General features: G+C 43.0%; 1 protein-coding gene across 3 annotated transcripts in view; it reads left to right on the forward strand.

The window, feature by feature from the left end:
* Positions 1–19,482, forward strand: part of FBN1 (fibrillin 1) — a 146,038-nt gene that overhangs the window by 22,165 nt on the left and 104,391 nt on the right. For all 3 annotated transcript variants that reach the window (XR_013538980.1, XM_072982080.2, XM_072982083.2), the window contains 4 exons: positions 769–851; positions 1,240–1,338; positions 6,479–6,574; positions 10,140–10,235. Coding sequence is in view for 2 of the 3 variants with exons in the window: in XM_072982080.2 (XP_072838181.2) it covers positions 769–851; positions 1,240–1,338; positions 6,479–6,574; positions 10,140–10,235 (374 nt within the window). In the remaining variant the exon portion in view is untranslated. The remainder of the gene's footprint in view (positions 1–768; positions 852–1,239; positions 1,339–6,478; positions 6,575–10,139; positions 10,236–19,482) is intronic.

The raw sequence follows: 19,482 nt of genomic DNA on the forward strand, positions 1-19,482 counted from the left end.
TGTTTTTTAAAAAGGACAAAAAACAACTTCCCAATGTTTCTAATCCTTATTCCCTGAAAAAAAATCACAAAGCAAAACAAAACATAAAAAGGAAAATAAAAGCCCCAACCAACCAACCAACCAACCAACCAACCAACCAACCAACCAACCAACCAACCAACCAACCAACCAACCAACCAACCAACCAACCAACCAACCAACCAACCAACCAACCAACCAACCAAACAAACAAACAAACAAACAAACAAACAAACAAACAAACAGTAACTGTTGTCATTTTTGTACATGAGCAAGCTGGGCCAAAATCATCCTCTTTTCTTCTTGAGAGTGACTCAGGGAGCAAGGGTGTATGTGTCAAGTTTTATAGTGCCCTGTCTTTAAACTTACCAAAAGGTGTGTGTATGTGCGGGAGGATTGAATCAGCCAATCTATGCAGGTCCAAGTGCATTGCATTTGTAAGTCTTTGAAGAACAGATTTGAATCTCCCCACGCTCAGATGTCTTATGGCTGAACCCTTTAGAGTTGCCACCTTCCTGCCACCCAGGGAGTCCTTATCTTTGCCACTTACGTGGTTGATTGGGCACCACAAACAGGTCCTTGGCATGGAGCTGTTTGAGCTCTGTTGGAATGTCTGGAGACTCATCCTTCTGTCTTGTAAATAAACACCACTGCTCAGGAATACTAACCCGCTCCTTTGGCGCTGTAGGTGTGTATATAAGTAAATGATCATGGCTTTTAGAAAATGACACCAATTTTTTCCCCATGTAGACCCAACGTATGTGGATCACGATACAATGCCTACTGCTGTCCGGGCTGGAAAACATTACCTGGTGGAAATCAATGTATAGTCCGTAAGTTTTTTTTTTTCATGATTTATAATTAATTTAGTATATTACTATCTCAGCCAAACCATGTTTAGTCTGCAGAGGAGGCTCATACAAATGAAACTTTTTTAATGGACAGGGACCAGAGATTGAGAAATTTCTGTGGTTTACTGCTTTTTAATTTGTGTTTTAAAGCCACATCTCCTAGTCGTGGGAATGGTGAGTGATTGGCATGAAGCCGTGTCTGTGTGAAAACCCAGGCTGCTTCTTTATCAGGACTTCTCTGAGTCCAGACCCTGCTTGTGGCAAGGCAGTCATCAGGGCCGTTTATCAGAGCCGTGGACGAGCCTGCTGTTCTCTTTCAAGCTTATTCCTTGGCTGATATCTGTTTTCTTTTCCCCCACCCTTTAAACAGCTATTTGTAGGCATTCCTGTGGAGATGGATTTTGCTCGAGACCCAACATGTGTACGTGTCCAAATGGCCAGATTGCTCCGTCCTGTGCATCAAAATCAGGTATGGATTTCTTGGGAGCAATGCCTGCCTTTTCTTCCCATGCTTTAGAATGGGCAAAACGATGTGTTTGAACTCGGCAGTAAATTGGTAGCTCAGACAATTCAACATTGAGTCAGGATTAATCATTTACCACAACTAAGGCAAGTCTGGTGACTGGGGTTGTAGCTCCTGCAGACATTCCTTAGGGCCAAATTAAAAAATAACCAATACCATACACACATGCTGGCAACTAAGTTTGTTTGCCGATCATTTAATGCTTTCTGGAAAAACTCTTCCTGTAGCTGAAGTCCTTCACAGGGAGACAAGCAGAAATGAGTAATTTTTCTAGGTCTGCTGGCAAATGCTCCAGGGACATTTGATAATAGCCCCCTCAGAGGCAGACAAGAGTTGACTTCTGGAGGGCAAATGATCTAGTTTTAAGAGTTTCATATTCATTCTTTTCGAAATGCCTTTATGAGTGATGCTGCTATTCAGGAGATCTTGGGCTTGCAAGGTGAGGTTGAGATTCCCATGAGGGAGCCAGACTCCTCGAAAACAATTACAGTCGACAGCAACAACCATGACAGGAAACAGTCCCCATTACAGACCAAGACCGTGAGGTCACTGGTAATTTCTTCTACAAACCGGAAGTTTAGACGCCACACTCAGGGACATGCATGTGGTATTAACCGTTAGGACTACCGCTTGTTTCGATTTTAAGATTCTGGATTCGGTTAACAGGATAATTAGTGACACTCCTCTCGGTGGTGATTCAGTAAGACTAATATTGATCACTTCCCTTGCCATGCTTTGATAATACTTCAGGCTATTTATAATGGTTCAGAGGGAGCATGTTACAAATGTGGAACTGAATGGCTGGCTGATTCAGGAGACGCTCCTGCTTCTGTTCTTCTGCCTTTGTAATCGTGGAAGAGCCCTGCAGAAAAAGCCATATACAAATAAAAGGATGATGAGGTTATACGTACATGGGTTAGCTGGTCACCCACTCAGGAAGTGAAATGGTTGCTGGATTACTTCCTAAAATGAGAGATGAGAAAAGGAAGGAGCTGAATTCCCACTCTTAAGAGGTGGGGAAACTTTCAATTGGCAGAATTCCCCCCTCTTCTTCTTGTTTTGTTCATTTTTTTTTAAAGTTTATGGGGTTGGAATTTGGGTGGAGGAAGGTTTTAAAACTCTTTTCCCAGTATGCGGTGGTTCTGTTCTGGATTCGTGGCCTTGCAGGATTGATGAGATTTTTAAAATTTTTTTAAAAAAAGAAGAATGTGAGTCTTAACCGCAGACTGTATCCTGGACACAGACGGCCATTTCACCCCTAATCCAGAATCTCTGCATGCACACCATGTGTCCTGTTCTTGATCTCCAGCCCCTTGTCTGGCTGCTATCCCTGGAGAGGAAGCCTTCAAAGCCCAGGCCCTCTGATACGTCACTCATTCCTGTTATCGCCAGAACAGTCTCCCTATACAAATTGTTTTAGTGGAATCTAATGTTCTTTTCCCTTCGTTATCCGGGCCCGAGAGCTCCCCAAGTGATTCATTGATAAAATAAGATTCTTAAATGGAGAGTGAGTTTTCCACTCCCTGAATGAAGCAACCGCCTTGAGATGGTTTAATACTTCACATCTGTTCTTTGCCTGGACCTCAGCAATGAGATGGGGCTGGTGAAGACAGCTATGAATGTGTGTGTGTGTGTGTGTGTGTTTGTTTTTTTAAAAAAAATTCCAGGACCTCCTCAGCATTTATCCTCTCAGACCTCACAGATGTTTTCCAAGCATTTCAAAGAGATTGTTGATGAGAATGGAGCCACCTTCCCGCCCCCAAACACAAGGAGAACAGTGTGGAGTCAGACGGAAGGACCTCCTTCCTCGATATTGTTTCCAGCACCGTCTTGTCTGATGCCTCTGAGAAGTCAACAGGACGTTCATGAAGGGAATATCTTGGTCCTGATGTAGCCCCACGATAGCTAGTAGTCAGAAATAGACCAGGGCAGCACAGAATGTAGGTAACCTCCCCCAAAGCCTTACAACAATCCGGTTCACTATTACGATTTAAATTCCTAATTTGCCGGATTAATGAGAAGACATTTTACTTTGGAAAAAGCTCTTAGAACATAACGAAGGCAAATTATGGAAAGCTCTCGCCTCTCCCTGGACATTATAGAATGGTCTATAAAACAACCCCCCCCCCCAAAATGAAGGAAATATCTTTAGTACTTAAGCTACTGTTAAGCTTTTTATCTGAGAGGATTTATCTGTCTTTGGTAATCATATGGGAATAGAAGCTAACGTTTGGCAGGCTTTTATCTAAGTGAAATCAGTTGGTGGTTTAAGTTCCAGCTCTGCCTGATAGATGGGATCGTTTCCTATGTGTGTTCTAATCCCTTGAGTTTTCCCAAGATGTTTTGAAGCCATACATTCCTATCTTGTTCCACTTGACTTAGTTTGGTGTATATAAAGTTCACCAGCTCGTTACTCTCTCTGTTTGCAGATATATCAGCACAAAACTTGCTGGGACTGAGCCATTTTAAAGGGGAAGGGCAAGTTGTGATGGTTAGCTACTTACTTAATTGACAGAGGTGGTTGGTTTAAGGATTAAACTGGGAAAATGAAGAGCCCGGTGGCTCAGTGGTTAAACTGCAGTCAAGCCTCTGCTCACAACCTGAGTCTGATCCTGATGGGTTCCATTAGCTGGGTTCAAGGCTGCCTACCCCCCTTCTGAGGTCAGTAAAATGACTACCTAGCTAGCCTGGGGTCAAGTTGTTATTTGCGTAATTCTGTTGTGAACCGCCCAGAGAATGCTTTAACACAATGGAGCAGTACATAAGTTGGAATAACAACGACAGATGCTAAAGTTCATATTCCAAGCTCATAATAAGGACTGGTAGCATTTTGGGGACCCCTGCTCGATAGTGCGTAATCAAGGTGGTGGTGTGTGCTTCTTCCTTGCGCCTTGCGGGAATGCATAAACACTAGGGTTGGTTTATTGTGCGGTCTGGCCATTTCTCTTCTTTGGTTTGTTTCCTGCCAGCAAACCAGAGAAATAATCTCTCTTTGTTCTACAACCAGGCACAAGAGTAATCAGCCAGCTTTTTTCCAGCACAGTTACTAGTACAGGAGAAGCTGGGGGTGCTTCCCCTCCCTGGCTTGTTCTGTTGTGTGAATGTATTCTCTCTCTCTCTCTCTCTCTCTCTTTCTCCCACTTAATGGTCAGTTTCTCTGTGTGTCATTTACGAGGCTCATTGTGACACATGCTGTCAGCTACCAGGGAAATATATATACTTCAGCTGTGCATTATGGATCACCCTACACCTAGAATAAGAATAGCATGGCTTGGTCTCTTTCTCATTGTGGGTGTGAGGGGAAAAAATGAGGTGAGAGAAAACACAGCACTACGTACTAAAAGCAGGACCTTAAATCTAAATAACTTAACAGCCCTGCCATATCGGAGATGGTTTTGCTGCAAGAGATTCTTTTCTTCCTGCAAGTGGACAGGGCTGCAAAATGTCAAATATTTTTGGAATGGATCAGGGTGCCAGTCGGCTTAGCACCTGTCTGGAAAAGATAGTCGCTTCTGGCTACTGCCTTTGTGGCTCTGCCCTTTTCGAACACATCCGTTATTCCTGCGATGAACGTATTGGGCAGTCTGTTCCTTTTATGACAGTACAGCAAAAAACGCTAACCTGACAGTAATCTTATCTTGGGAGGAGCTTTTCATGTGGTTCCTGTTGAGATGGAATCCATTTCCTGGCTCCTTATTTAGAGCGTCTGCTCTGGTTGGCATCTGTTCTCCCACGGCAAGCAGAGAGAACTGAGTTTCTGGACGGCTTCTCTTCTTCCCCTCCCTTCCCTCTCTCTCTCTTTCTCTTTCTCTCTCTCCCTTCCTCACAGCAGTGAAGAACCCGGGGGTTTAACTGTTCTTTGCCACTCCATCCTTATGACTGGCATCCTACCAGGTGGGATTTCAAGTTTTGCCAGTCCACCATCAGACTGCTGGTTAGTGGCATTGAAATAAGAGGCAGACCATGATGTGATTCGGCCTTTTCTTAAGAGGAAAACTTTTTAACCATTTTCAGCCAAGGCCCTGCTAGTCAAGGCATGTAGTAGGCCTTCTACCACAGTTCTGCAAGAATTACACTCAAACACACCAACCCACACCCCTCCGTGCTCTTTTATGCTCGGAAAACTGTTCTTCAGAATTTGAGAGACCCCACTTTCCATCTGCAGCCAGCCAAGCCACTCACCAGGTGACCTTCAGCCAGTCTCTCTCGGCCCTGATCTACCTTACGAGGATGCAGTGGGGGTCCATGCACACCAACGTGCCTTTCTCAGAGAAAAAGCAGGTTCTAAGTGTAACAAAGCAATTAACAGTTCTGTCTCTTAATCTCTGTCATCTAAGCAAGCTGTGCTTATTCCGTGCCACAAGGTGCTTTGCAAAGGTATCAAAAGGCAGGAAAGCCTTGAGCTGGACATGCAGTTAAACTATATTCCTTTCACTGTTGCTGCTCGACATGTTTACCTTTTTACCCTTCTTGGTTCTGAACATGGCGTTGCTGACAATCTGGCTCTGAATCTATGCCAGCGAACTCTTTCCATTCCAACCCACTAGGATATTTAAAGCTGCAAGTTGGAAACCCTATTAAAAAGTAAATTGTGCTGCTTTCTATACCATCCCCCAGTGCTTAAAGCTCTCTCTCTCTCTGTGTGTTATAATTATGCAGGCTACACATTGCTGCCCCCTAGGAAGTTGGGTATTCAATTTACTGACCTTGGAAGGATGGAAGGCTGAGACTACCTGAGCCTGTTGGGATTGAACTCAGTTTGTGAGCAGAGTCTTGACTGCAGGACTGCAGTTTAACCACATGCCATGAAGCTCCTAATAAAGTACTAGAGCTGGATACTTAGCAAAAGGTATCCCTGTGTCTCTATAGAGTATGACGATGCAGTTTTGCCATCCATCTACATTTCCTGCAAAATCTCACGAGGGTTCACGGCAAAAGGCTGTAGACTTTTGCCATTTCTAAAGGGTGGCAGTTCCTGTGGTTGGTTCTTTACAGAAAGAAGCATTATAAAGACAACTAACCCTTGTGGTTCCTCTATTCCAAAGTATTGCAGAGTTGAGTAATGCGTGCTGTCTTTCTTTTCAAGTGCAACATTGCAACGTCCGATGCATGAACGGTGGCACCTGTAGCGAAGACCATTGCCTCTGCCAGAAGGGATACACCGGAACACACTGCGGCCAGCGTAAGTAGAAGGAGGGTCCATATCCTGCTAGGACTCAGCGTCGCTCAGGTGGTCCTTAGCATTGGGCGGCTCCCATGTGTTGACCTGGTGGCTTCTGTGAGGCTGGGGCAGAATGTCACTGAGAGCCGTTCGGCTTTTCAGCGACAACATTTTCCATAGGATTTTTATTTTGGGGAGAGTGTGGCAGTGGCAGCCTGCCCATTGGTATATGAATTAATTTTTTATAAAAAAATTAACAATACGCAAAATAATAAAATAGTTATAAACTATCAAACCCTACATAGTAAGCCTATCAAATGGTATACTAGTTAACAGAACACAACTTTCTGTAAATCAGCATGAATGAGAGGAAGCCAAGTTTTATAAAACTAGTCTGTACTGAAATTTTGGTGCCTCAGTTGTAAATTTTGGTATATTAATGTAATTTATGCACAGAGCATGTGCTGTTCGGACACAGTGCCTTGTGTCTTTGTGCATTAAAACATTAATATATTTAAGATTCTGAGGAGTGGGGAAATGCCCCCTTGCTCCCCCCCCCCTCTGTGGCAAGTAAATCCCTTTCTAAAGGCTGCTAAATCTTTTTGCCAGTCTGGGAGATATGTTGTGTCATGTAGAGTCGTTTATGTATTGTGTTGCACTTCTTTTGGTTGAAGGGGAGGGCGATCTTCTCGATTTCCCCAGGAGGAGAGATATTCTTGAAACTTGGAATGACAGCCCAGTTATGAAAGTTCTCATCTGAGAATTTTTTTTAAGCACTAGTTAACACATAGTAAACATTAGCTAGGATATAAAATGCGACCAGAAGGAGAATAAATGCATCTTTAGTAATCAACCAATTCTGGGCTGCTGGCGTGGTGGTTGCCAGTGGAATTTTTCAAGCTAGCACACGTGATATTGCTGTGAGTGCCAGGAGAATTCTTTCTGACTAGAACAATTAAAATAAACATTGGATAAAAATTCATAATAATTGGATATTGCCTGATGTTGCAGTTTTTCAATTCTTAAAAATTTCAAAGGCTTTGAAAAGTTTTACATACTCTAGGCCCGATCACATGGAACTGACCCTCTGTAGGGACCACTAGCCAGTCCCCCCTTCCTTCTCTGAGTAGGAGGTTGCAAGTGACTCCTTGCAGGAACGTAGGGTAGCCTTCACTCCCCCATCCAGGCTGCCTCATGGTACGCATGTGGCCGTGCGGCTGGGTGGATTGGAGTTTGGTTGGGTGAAGACTTTGCAAACCTTGTTCACTTGACACATATTTGGGATGCTGTCAGAAAATGCAAATGCTGTACTTTCGGGTGTCTACGGAAGCCACTGTAGCTCCTGCCCTTTCTTGGAACCGCTGGATAATGTGGAAGGTGGTCATGCAGAGGAGTGGCAGGATCTGTTCTTGGTCATCCCAGAGTGCAGGACATGTAATAATGGGTTCAAGCTACAGGAAGCCAGATTGAGGCTGAACATCAGGAAAAACTTCCTAACTGTTAGAGAAGGATGATAATGGAACCATTGACTTTAGGAGGTGGCAAGTGCTCCAGCTCTGGAGGCATTCAAGAGAAAATTGGAGTCCCATCTGTCAGATCTGCTTTGACTGGGATTCTTGCATTGAGCAGGGGGTTGGACTCAATGGCCTTAGAGGTGCCTTCCAACTCCACGAGTCTAGGATCTTGTGAGTTCTTGGCACTTAGAAAACGTTCCTATGTTTGGAGGATACTGGAAGTTGCAATCTAACAAAAATGACTTTTCAAAGCTCTTGTTTGTCCTGTTCCAATGCTGGTGGGTGACAAGAGAGTTAGGGTTGTGATGGAGTGACCAAAATTCTATGCGTTAGTGGAGCAAATTGCACTAGGGTAGGCTCACTCTGTCAATGGGGTTGAGTGAGTCAGCTCCTCATCAATTTCCTTTGATTCAAATGGGCCTGCTCTAAAGCAAGTCACAGTTGGTGTAGACACATTTGAATCATTGAAACTTACAGAGGAGTTCAATCCTTAAATCCTCATTGACGGTTAGTTACAACAGGATTTTGGCCATTCTGTTAGAAACCGTTTTGGATCTGTCCCTTAATTTACAGAAGGGCCAGGACTAGATCAGTTTACAGCACTGATGATGTTTCTAAATTATCTGGGCATTGGGTTGCACATACAATACCTTTTCTATAGTTTTTCCAAGTCAACGTTATTTATTTAATGAAGACGTCACTGAGTTTGATGTGAAATCCCTTCTAAAATATGCAGCTTCATTACAAGTGCCTCCCATAAGTAGTTCACAGAGTCTGGCATTTTCCACCAAAGCCTTGCTGGTTGGTCAAAATGAGTAAGGCTGTCAGGAGTCCCCGGCCAGCCCATATTTCAACAAGTACTTGAGCCAGGCAATGTGGAATTGTAATAATGTGTTTAACTGCAAACCATGTTCTTAGAAAGAAGCCTGTAATTCTGTTGTGCAGATCTGCATGAGGTTTCCTAGAGAGAGATTTGGGTGGGGGGCGGGGGGTGAGAGGAGAATGTTTTTATCTCTTTGAGTAAATGGCTTTTCATGCTGTGTGGCTTTGTGTCAGGGTGGGTGTCTTCCTCCTGCTCCTCCCTCCCAAAATTCAGCATGCCTTTGCACCAAAGCTGCTGTTGCTACTGAGGGACAGCTTGCCCTCTCCTCCCAGATTCATCCAAATTTTTTGTTGTTTGTTGTTGGTTTAAAAACCTCACACACCATTTACAGACTGTTTCCTTGAAGGAAAACTGAATCAAGGCATTGTTATGACAGACTCATCCTCCTTCGGAACTTGAGGCTTGTTGTGTCTTGGTGCCTGTAGTGTTGGTCACAGAGAGAGAGAGAGAGAGGCAAAAGTCTCTTGTGGGACAGATTTGCCAGCCTATGTGGTGAATCTGTGGTGAGAGACAGCAGCAGCAGGCCTTGGTGGCAGAGTGCAAGCGTGGGAGGTCACTTCCATGAAGAATGAATAGGATGACCACCTGAAGCCGCTCAAAACCAAGCAGTGGGAACTAAGCCGTAGAGCCCAAAACATCTTTTTGACTTGCTGCTCGGTCGCGGATGGATTCACCATGTTATCAATTATATTCATTCTTTGTTAACAGAATATATTTTGCATTTAAACTGGCCAAACCTCAGTCCCTCTAAAACAAGGGAGGGGAAAATGTGGCTCTAGGCGAGCTGCAGGGCAGGCGTTGTGACTTGCAGCCACCTCTTGCAGGCCCTGTTCCCCTGCTGAAAATAGCTTTTGCTACAGAAAAAAAAAAATAGGGCTAACAGTCCTGGAGGACCATTAACTCCCCTTTTGAAATGATCTTCTCTCTCTCTGTCTCTCTGTGCAGTTTTTCTAAAATTGCAAGTGGACGTAAAGCCAGTTTCAATTTATTGAAAGCAAGTCTCTTTTGGGAGGGAGGGGGCACCCTGACCCACCCAAGTTGTCCATCCCTTCTCCAAAAGGATCAGATATGCGTCTGGCGGCTGGTTTCTCAGGGGGAGCAGGGAGCCATCCCTGAAGCTGAAAAGGAAGGCCCCCCGTTGCATTCAGGAAGCATCCCCACTAACTCTGTTTGCTCCTTCCACTTGCAGCTGTCTGCGAAAGTGGGTGCCTCAACGGAGGGAGGTGTGTCGCGCCAAACAGATGCGCTTGCACTTACGGCTTTACCGGACCTCAGTGTGAAAGAGGTAGGTGGGATTTCCTTTTATCTGAGAAAGAAAGAAAGAAGTCGGTGGATTTTGGAGTGAGTGTATATAAATGAAGATGGTAGACTGAAAATGAAATCCTTATGAGGCAAGCCCCTGGGTTTTGTTTGTTTGTTTGTTTTGTTACTTGCTCTCCGGGTGATTCCTGAAACTCCTGGATGCCTGTAAGGTTTGATGATAAATGTGTGAGAGAAAACAGTTGTGGAGGGTGGGGAGAGCGAGGTGAGGAACTGGCTGTTTCCTAATCCATCACTGGGATTTGGACCAGGTCCAGATGTTAAAACAGAACGGGGTTTTTTTTTGGGGGGGGGAAGGGGAAGAACAAAGGCTTTGCATTTCCTCACCTTATCCTTCTGTGGTTGTAAAAATCTTGGTGGAATGCAGATCTACCATGCATTCTTTTGGAGGGCAACACACATTTTATTTAAAGATGGGGAGAAGGACAAAAAGCTTACAGAATCTAGACCTTTATTCTCTTTCACATCCCATGCTTAAATAAAAGCTGGCCCGTAAAAGAAGTATAACCGCGTACATTTTAACCAGTTGTTTAATATACAAAAATGTGCCGGGGAATATTTTTGGCAGTCCGAGGTGGACATAAGTACCAAAGTTATACTCTCCTCTGGCCTCATGCCTTGTGCTTTGTTTTGACTAAATATACGGAGTTTGTCTTCTGCAGAACTGGTATGAGTTTATTATCAGTTTTGTGAACTTTTCGCTACGAGTAGCCATAGCAACACCCACAGCTGTTTCCAGATGAGAACACAGCTCTGCTTATCTACCATACTGAAGTAGTTTCAAGGAAATTAAATCAAATTTAACAGCGTTCTGGAGAGAGATGACAGTAATAGCTGTTTAACTACAAGGATCATTGGGCTGTTGTGTATTCCTGAAGATAACATATGTTTTAATTTGAACGGCTAAATTGATGTCTGGAAAATTCATAGGATAGATTACAGATAAAGAAGACCATTCTGTATTCAATCTAGCAAATCCAAGTTTTCCTATTTCCGTTCTTTTATTCAAAAAGGAAAAGGGGATCGGGAGAGAGGAAGGTTACCAATAGATATGTACAATAGGTCTATGACTGATATAAATGTGACCTCCGTCCTGAAGTCTGCTGGTTACAGATCTCCATAGTCTGAATGAAAAACTGCAATGGCTTAGGACTAGATCCAGTTTCATGGTTACCTCTTCCACACAGGAAAAATAAGGGGTTCTCCAAGCAGCCAAAAACAAGGGGTGGTGAAAGAGGACTGTTTATAGTGTATTCATCTACAGAGTGGGAAGGAGCACATATATTTCCCAATGCTTTCCCACTGAAGGCAAAGCTTCATGGTGCCCAACGCAGCCAAGTTACTTTGGCACATAAGGGCAGAAATTTGGACAAACACCTCTTCCCTTTTTTTGACACTAAGCATTCAGTAATAACAAATTAAATAACGAATAGCTTTCTGCCCTTTTATGTCATGTGGGTCTTTTGCCTGAAATAGCTGCTTTACTCTCCTTAATGGGAGGGCCAGCCCCGGCTCCTCTTCCCACTCATCTGTTGTATTAAATTTGATGATACAGTACTAAGGTGCGCCTCAGCCAGAGATGATTCGTTTCCATCCCAAATAAATAAATAAATAAATACATAAATTTCTTTAAAATGCACATTGTGAAGGGCTGCTGTAGCAGATGAGGAAAGGTTAAATAGACAAAGCTTAATGAACTGCCAGAAGTGGTCGTGCCAGCTGACGATTCTTGCAGCTTGAATAACTTCCCACTTTTGTTATAATCTATATAGTAAATTAGGTTGGCCCTCTGTGGTCAGATGCTCACCAGGATCTGGTCTGTGATGTTTGCACGTTGGTCTGGGTTTGCTGCAACACAGTTTCATCCACCCCTTAATGGCAGCGTTAACTGGGAATTAAAATCTCTGCAGGCAAGCATGAAAAACATGCAAGAGGTTTTATTGACCTTCTTGCTTTATGTTTGCCTTGAGACCTTTTGTGGTTGTGGGTTGTTTACCCGAGGTGAGTCATGTTTTTGAAGAACCTGAGTTGTATTGAGGTTGTAGCACAACTGCTTCCATGGTGTGCATGCCTGTTTTCAAAACTTTTTAATGAGCCAAAATAATATATTGGCACATCCACAGTTAATGGAAGCCCCCTGGGTGGAACATCAAAGATATGCAGATCCATGTAACAAACCTAGTATTTCTTTTGATGACAGATGCGCTTTATTTCTGCAAAATAAATCATGATATGGCGTAATATGTCATGCGTTGTTGTTCATCTGTGGTTGTATTTACCTAATTTCCAGACCTGCTAAGGATCAGATGATTTTTATTATATCCTGATACGTAAAACCATAGAATTCAAAGAGGATGTACTTCCTCTTTCACGTGACTGTCTATTTTCCTATTATGAGGTGCGACTCTAGATAAATGAAATATGTGGGCTGTGTTATATGTATCATGCTAGGTGGATTCCTTGCTTTTGCGCTATGTCACTTTATTTAACAAAAAAAAGGGGGGGAAGCTGCCGCAGCCCACTGAATGACAGCCACAGAAAAAGGTGAGGAAGGGGCCAGGGAGGAGAGGGTCATGGACTGAAGGGTGGAGCAAATGGGACACATCCAAAGACTTGCCTGGACCCTTCTCACAGGAGAGGAAACATGGATCATTGTGAATGGAAGGATGGCACAAGTGAAAGATAAAATAGATCACACTAAAGATAAGAACCTTTTAAGGGCAATCCAGACGACTGCTCCAACTTCCCCCCTCTGGACCTGCCCTCTGTGGGCTGATGCGCCACCGCCTGCTTTGGTTTTGCATGAAAGAGCGCTGCTGAGACGCCACCTCTTCCAGCTCCGGTTTTGGCTTTAGCTTGTCCACACGTTCACTGTTCGCCTCGCGACGGAGCTTCACAGTGACCTTACCGTACCTCTTTTCTTGGTTCTAAGTTGCAGTGGAAAGAAAAGGCAGCCCCGGACGTCCATCCAGAATTTCCTCTTGAGTCAGACAGCAAGTTTGGACTGCAGTCACTTCAAATATTAAAACTGCAGCATGTGCCGCCTTGGTGTCCATATTCCATGTGCAAACAATGTCTGGTTTTTCTTCACCATGTCAGCCCCGTACGGCTCCCTTTTCCATAGCTAGATGTTTGTTTTTGCTCCAGAATTTTGATCTGTCGCCTAGCTAATGCTAAATTAGCCACACGTTTTTAATTCATCCATTTAAGCAAATTGTAATATCCTCCAAGTTAAATCTGCTAAGATTTGCAGCCTTTGTTAACATATATAGTATGCAAACATCCAAATATGGGCAATATTAAAATAGGGCTGCTTTAGTGTATTATGTGTTCTTTAACTGCTATGATACATGTTTGCGGAAAAGGCTCTGAATCCTTTGATCTATCCCTTCAGTGGTATTTAGTCTAAATGGGGAAAAAAGCAACAAAGGATAGATAAAAGTAGAAGACTATTCCCAAAACCTTACTTGGCATTTAAATTAGTATTATAACATATGGTTGGTGACAAAACATTTAAACATTTTAAAGCTCTTTTTGGGAACTGCCTTCCAAGAAATGCATGTGTTGAAAAAGAGAATAATCTTCAGCTGAATGGAATTTTCTCTATTTCTCTCTTATTTTTTTTCCTGCCATTTTTCTTCTTCTAATTTTCCCCCTACAACTGAAGTCATTATCTCTTGTTTTCTTTTTCTCTTCTTTCTCTAGTGTACCATTTTTAATATCATCATTATATTGTACAACTCTTTTTTTAAAAAAATACTAAGACAGTGTTTTGATTGTCTAAAGAGGCTACTTTGGTTTCCTGAATTTCAGCATAAATAAAAGACGCAAGGTTTCATTTAATGTTAATGCCTGTTGTTAAGATAAAATCCGTGCCATGCATGGACCCTCCCAATATTAGCACATAAGGCAGTGGCAGAAAACTTTACTTTGGGGGGGGGCAGCAGCAAATTTATTCCCACGCCATACTCTCCCAGCTGTTGGCATATGTCTTGCAAACAGGTTTCTCTGAGATCCTAAAAGCAAAACATGCCAGGGTTTCACAACAGCAGTATTAAGCAAGTAGAAACCTCCTCTAGAAGTCCACAAATAATGGTAAATGCAATAGTAAACAGATTAGAGTATTTCCTTATTTAAAGGATGACATTCCAGGTGAAGTACAAGACAGCAAGCAGAGCGGTTCTGATAGGGTTGTTCTTAGCGCAGTTGGCAAAACAAATTGCTTGCCTTGTTCTGCAGGTGATCTGGTGGCACGGATTCTTCTTCCATCGCTTCTCTGTAGCTCTCTTTAAGTTTGCAGTCTAAACAGGCATGCTTCAATTCATATTTGTTGTGTTTGCCTTCTGTGTTTTGTATACAAACTACTGAACTCAGATTTCTTTGATCTAGCGGTTTGAGTCTCTATTTATTTAATACGCCTTCTTTCTCTGAAGGCTGGGAACCTTTGTAGCTAAAGACAGTAGCATTAAAACAGAGTAAGAGTTGCAAATATCCAGCCTGTTAGGGCATTAAAATGCAATGAGAATGATAACAGTTTAGAACATCTCTGTAGCAGCGCTAAGCATACTTTACCTTGACAATAAAAATAAATAAATAAAAGGAGCATATCCAGCTGAAAATTTGTACTTGGGGAGCCAGGTTTGTACTCAGCCTGCATCATCATCATCATCATCATCATCTACTGATGGAAAAGTGGTGAGGAAGGGGCTGGCCTAGAGTAGTAAAACAAAGATCTCAAAGCCTAGACAAACACGTTTGGGAGAATCCCGTCTTTCTGATAGGGTTCTAGAGGTCATAGCTAGCACTTTTAATTGCTTCTGGAAATAACCAGTGAAGTTGTTAAAGGACAGGAATTATCTGTTCCCATTCCCTTGCTCTGGTCATCATCCTGCCTGTACTGTCTTGGCCCAACTAGGGCTGCCAAACCATCTTCAAAAGCCGCCCCACGTAGACCATATTCTACATAGTCATCCACCTTGGATGTGGCCAAAGCACGCATGGCTTTTATCCCTTTCGAGATAGGAGAAATAAATCCTTCATTTGAAGAGGAGAGTTGATGATGACTTTGTTAGGAAATACGATTCCTTTTCTTTTCTTTTTAACATTCAGCCCAGAAAGTTTTTAAAATGTTGTTGGTGTTGAGGGAAATAATCATTCAAGAGTGATTAACGTTTGCGACAGGCAGGTTCGTGCTTCCAGCTGGTCTCTGGAAGTTTTGTAAGAAACATGGAGCTTTCATGCCTGTTCTATTTGGCTCTCAAACGGTACTGCAGGGAAAGAGGCCTAAATAAGGTATGAGAAAGGAAGAAGATGATGATGTAAGAGAACAGTTTGATTGCAAAGGCTTAGGAGCAGAGAACCCAGTTTTTAATTCCATTTTGTGTGGAGCTAAGTTCTGTGTGAAGTCAGTCTATGGTTTGCTGGAATGAAGGGAAAAAGTTTCTCAGACCTTGCAAGGGCAGAACAGGGAAGGGAGACTTTTCCTGGGATGTACAGCGGGGAACCAAACTATTATTCTCTAGCTCTCCAGCCAGGTACCCAACTCACTGAGCTAAGGAGCAAGCATGTGGGTCTGAAGGGTTGCTACTATACTATTCCTGTATGAAAATTACCATGCCATAACATGACATCAAGGCCAGGGACCTTGTCCTCGGTTGATGTGTTCATACTGATGTGGCTGCGGGTGCCCCCCCCCCCCCACAGTTCATCTCCATCTGTCTATGGATAACTGTTGATTTGGAGTCTTTTGCTCAGCAATATTTTAAAAGAAAACTCTGAAGTGTGTTTAATCTTGACATCAAAATTCAGTATCTAGTATCCTAAATTCAGTAGCTAGCTATTATCCTGCTGAGCAGGAAGTCCCAATAGGGTAGGAATATAGGATCACACTGTTTGTGAAATCATGGCCATTGCCCAGATTTTTCTTCACAAGGGGCCGCTGCTTGTACAAGGAGAACAGCTATGCCAGAGATACAATCCTGCATTATTAGGTGGGTGGGCATTTCCAGTCAACAGAACCTCATTAGGGTATCGTTCTGTATGACTAACTCACAGCAGTTTAATCATCCAGACACTTCCTTCCTTCCGTTTAACCTTGAAACAGTCAAGAAGGCATTCATGTTCAGACCCTGTAATGAATTTCAACATAGAGATGTCTCTTTTCTTGCAGTCTAGGGCGATCAGGTCTTATTAAGCTGCTGCGCCCTTAAACCTTCGCCAGCATAGCCAAGGGTGAAGGCTAATGGGGCTTGCAGTTAAGTCAAAAGCTGTAAGGCTTGGATTACCCACTCCTATTTTACAGCAACTCAAGTACAAACTAGTTCTGTAAGCTGAGCTTATTTTGAAATTTGATCTGACTGTATGAAGTTTGTTTCAAAGTTATATCCTGAGGTTCTTTTGTACAGAAGGGTGGAACATAAGCATTTTTCATAAAGAAAATCTTCAAGGGAAGTTTATTCTTGCCAGATTCTGTCAGATGCTCTCGGTACCTTAACAGGATAGACAATCTAAAGTTCTGTAATATCCACAGACCCATCCCTGTAGGACTGGCCATGCTGATTTTCCTTATTATTTAGTGATGCAGGGCCTAATAGTGCAGGGAGAAACCTCTTATTCATTTTTGAACACTTATGCGGTAAGCGGTCTGTCTTTCAGAAGATATGTTAATGTTTTGTTATTTTTAAAGGAATGATTCTTGGGATAATGAAAACAGTGGCCACTTAATCCTTGTCCTTTAGGGTTAGCCAAGACATAATGGACATTTATTATGCTAAATGTGATTGATAGTGTTATAGTGTCTGAATGTTCTCAGAGCTATTTATTGTCTGGTTTTGATTTAAATATTATTTTCCCAAAGCTTTTTTTTTAAATGATGGCCAAACAATTGAAAAGAAGAAGAGAGAAATGGGAGTGAGAATATGAAAATGGAACAGCAAGGTTTAAAGTCAAGTCTGATTGTGTTGGTCTGTTTCATTGCTTCGTTTTGGATCTAGTTTCCTTCCCTGAAAGGCAGGGTCTTCGTGCTTTCTTTAGCCGTATTAGTCTGGCGCATCGGAAGAAGGGAAGGTGCCATCCAGAGAAAGATGATGCCAAATAAATCTTGTTAGTCACAAGGTTTGTTTCCCCTTCTTTCTTCAGAATAAGAGTTACTCTAATATACTTTAACCCTTGTGAAAAAGCAGGTCCTTATTGCAATTAGGTTTTGGAGTTTATTAATGGCCGAAAGGAAACGGATCATTGAGTGCAGAACTAGATTTGTTCCGTGCTCACTGTGTCCAGTTCTGGACTAAATCTTAACATGAACAAAGAACTCAACTGTTGTTAGTTTTGCCGGTCGTTTTCGTCACTCGCTATTCTCAAACTGATACGTGGTTTTGTTTGCTTTGCCGAAAATGATCCTCCCCCCCTCCCCCCCCCCCCCTCCGGGCATGGTGGAAGGTTTGGTCCTTGGATGGTTCTGCATCCAGGCAGTCTTTTTCTCTCTCTTTGCTTTTGGACCTGCTCTGGCGCAAATGAAGAGCAAGTATGAAGCTTCAAACTTGGCCTTGCTGGTGAGGGAAATGTCTTCCTTTCGTAAACTTGTTTCTAGCAAGTGAGAAAAAGAGGCACCTGAACCGAAGGGGTTTGGAAACTCCCGAATTGTCAAGTAGAGGCAGACCAAGCCCAACATGGGAGGGGTGGGCAGACTTGATGGTCTTTGCAAATCATGAACAGGGATTTGGGAAAAGACCAAGGAGGTTCTAATCGGCCTCTCCTTCCTTTCTCTCCCTTCCCTTCTTGTCCTCTTGTTACATGTGTTCCAATTGGGCTTCTGTCACAGCGCTGTGCGAGCGTACGAGGCAGAAGGAAATTTCAGTCCTGCCAAGGTATTAAAACAGCCGAGACAGGGTGGGAACGTCAGTTTTCTTCCCTTAAGATCTGGGGAACGAGAGCAGCCTCCCAGATGTTTACTTTGTCTCATTATTTGTTGATTGTGTCTCAATAGTTGGCATATATGTAGTTTCTTAGTGCATTGGCTTAACACCCTTCAGCTCCTTGCTAACTTGGATTTATCAGGCACCCTAACTTCCCCAGGGTTGGCTGGATCGCTCAGGGATCTGGCTGCTGAGCCAGAGGTTGGGAGTTTATTTATTGCATTTTTATACTGCCCCGGGGTTAACAGGCACTGTACAAACAGCCAGGATATCAAATTGCAGACACCATCACCAACAACACCAACAACTTAAACCTGTTAATGAGCTACAAATCAACAGACATAGTAATAAAGATACAAAGGGCATAATATCCTCTGTTGAACTGAAGAGAGTTAAATTAAAATGAAAAACCCAGACTAATATCTCAACGAACGAAACCTAGAAGAACCTGGTGCATGCTATAGCAGTGCTAATGTTCTCCCTGCTGTGCCCTGGGATAAAAGCCATGAAGACAGAAAAACCTACAGCTCAAGCTTCTTTTTAACCTGTTTTTCCTCTCCTGGTGATCAGTAACCACAGAATTGTTGAGATGCTGGGGCAGCATGTGTAGTCAACCAAGGAGGAAGCATACATGCTGGCCAAATCCATTTTTTGCTTCACATCTACAAAAAGTGGCATCTCTAAAGAAGGGAGGCTTGTTTACATGTGAGCCCTCCGCCCATCAAGCGTCTTGCTCATGCAGACAGCCTTTAGAAGTAGAGTTGTCCCATTTCAGATGTCCTGTTTCTATATGAACAAAGTGGAAGGGCAGCATACTTACTCCTTGGGTGTTGAATGCCATTCCAAGGATTGAATGGAGCTAGTGATACCTGTAGTCGGGAGAACAAAACGTGTGTTTTTGTTTTTAAGCTGATCATTTGCTGGATATGAGACTCCCTGCTTTTCCTGAGTTTGCACAAAAACATGGATGCCCATGGCTTTGCTTTAGTGGCCCAAACACAGGGTTAGCTTCTATGTACTGCCTTTCTTTACCTCAGAAATTCTGATGTATCCAAATGCTTTCGATGTTATCTAAGCTGAGTTGTCTCCTGCTGTATCTTGACCAAGTTTTTAATCAGAAATCAACTGAATAGCTTGTCCATGATTATGAACGGAGAAGTCCCTTAATGCATTAGCCAGTCAAAACAATGTTTGGAGTGTCTGGACCTTTGCAGGAAGTGTCAGGAATTACGCCTGGAATTAATCAATTGCAGCTGCCTTTAAGGGTGCATGAGCATTTCTCTGTCTGAGCTGATCCTT

Source organism: Pogona vitticeps, chromosome 12, assembly GCF_051106095.1.
Source record: "Pogona vitticeps strain Pit_001003342236 chromosome 12, PviZW2.1, whole genome shotgun sequence".
NCBI lineage: Eukaryota > Metazoa > Chordata > Lepidosauria > Squamata > Agamidae > Pogona > Pogona vitticeps.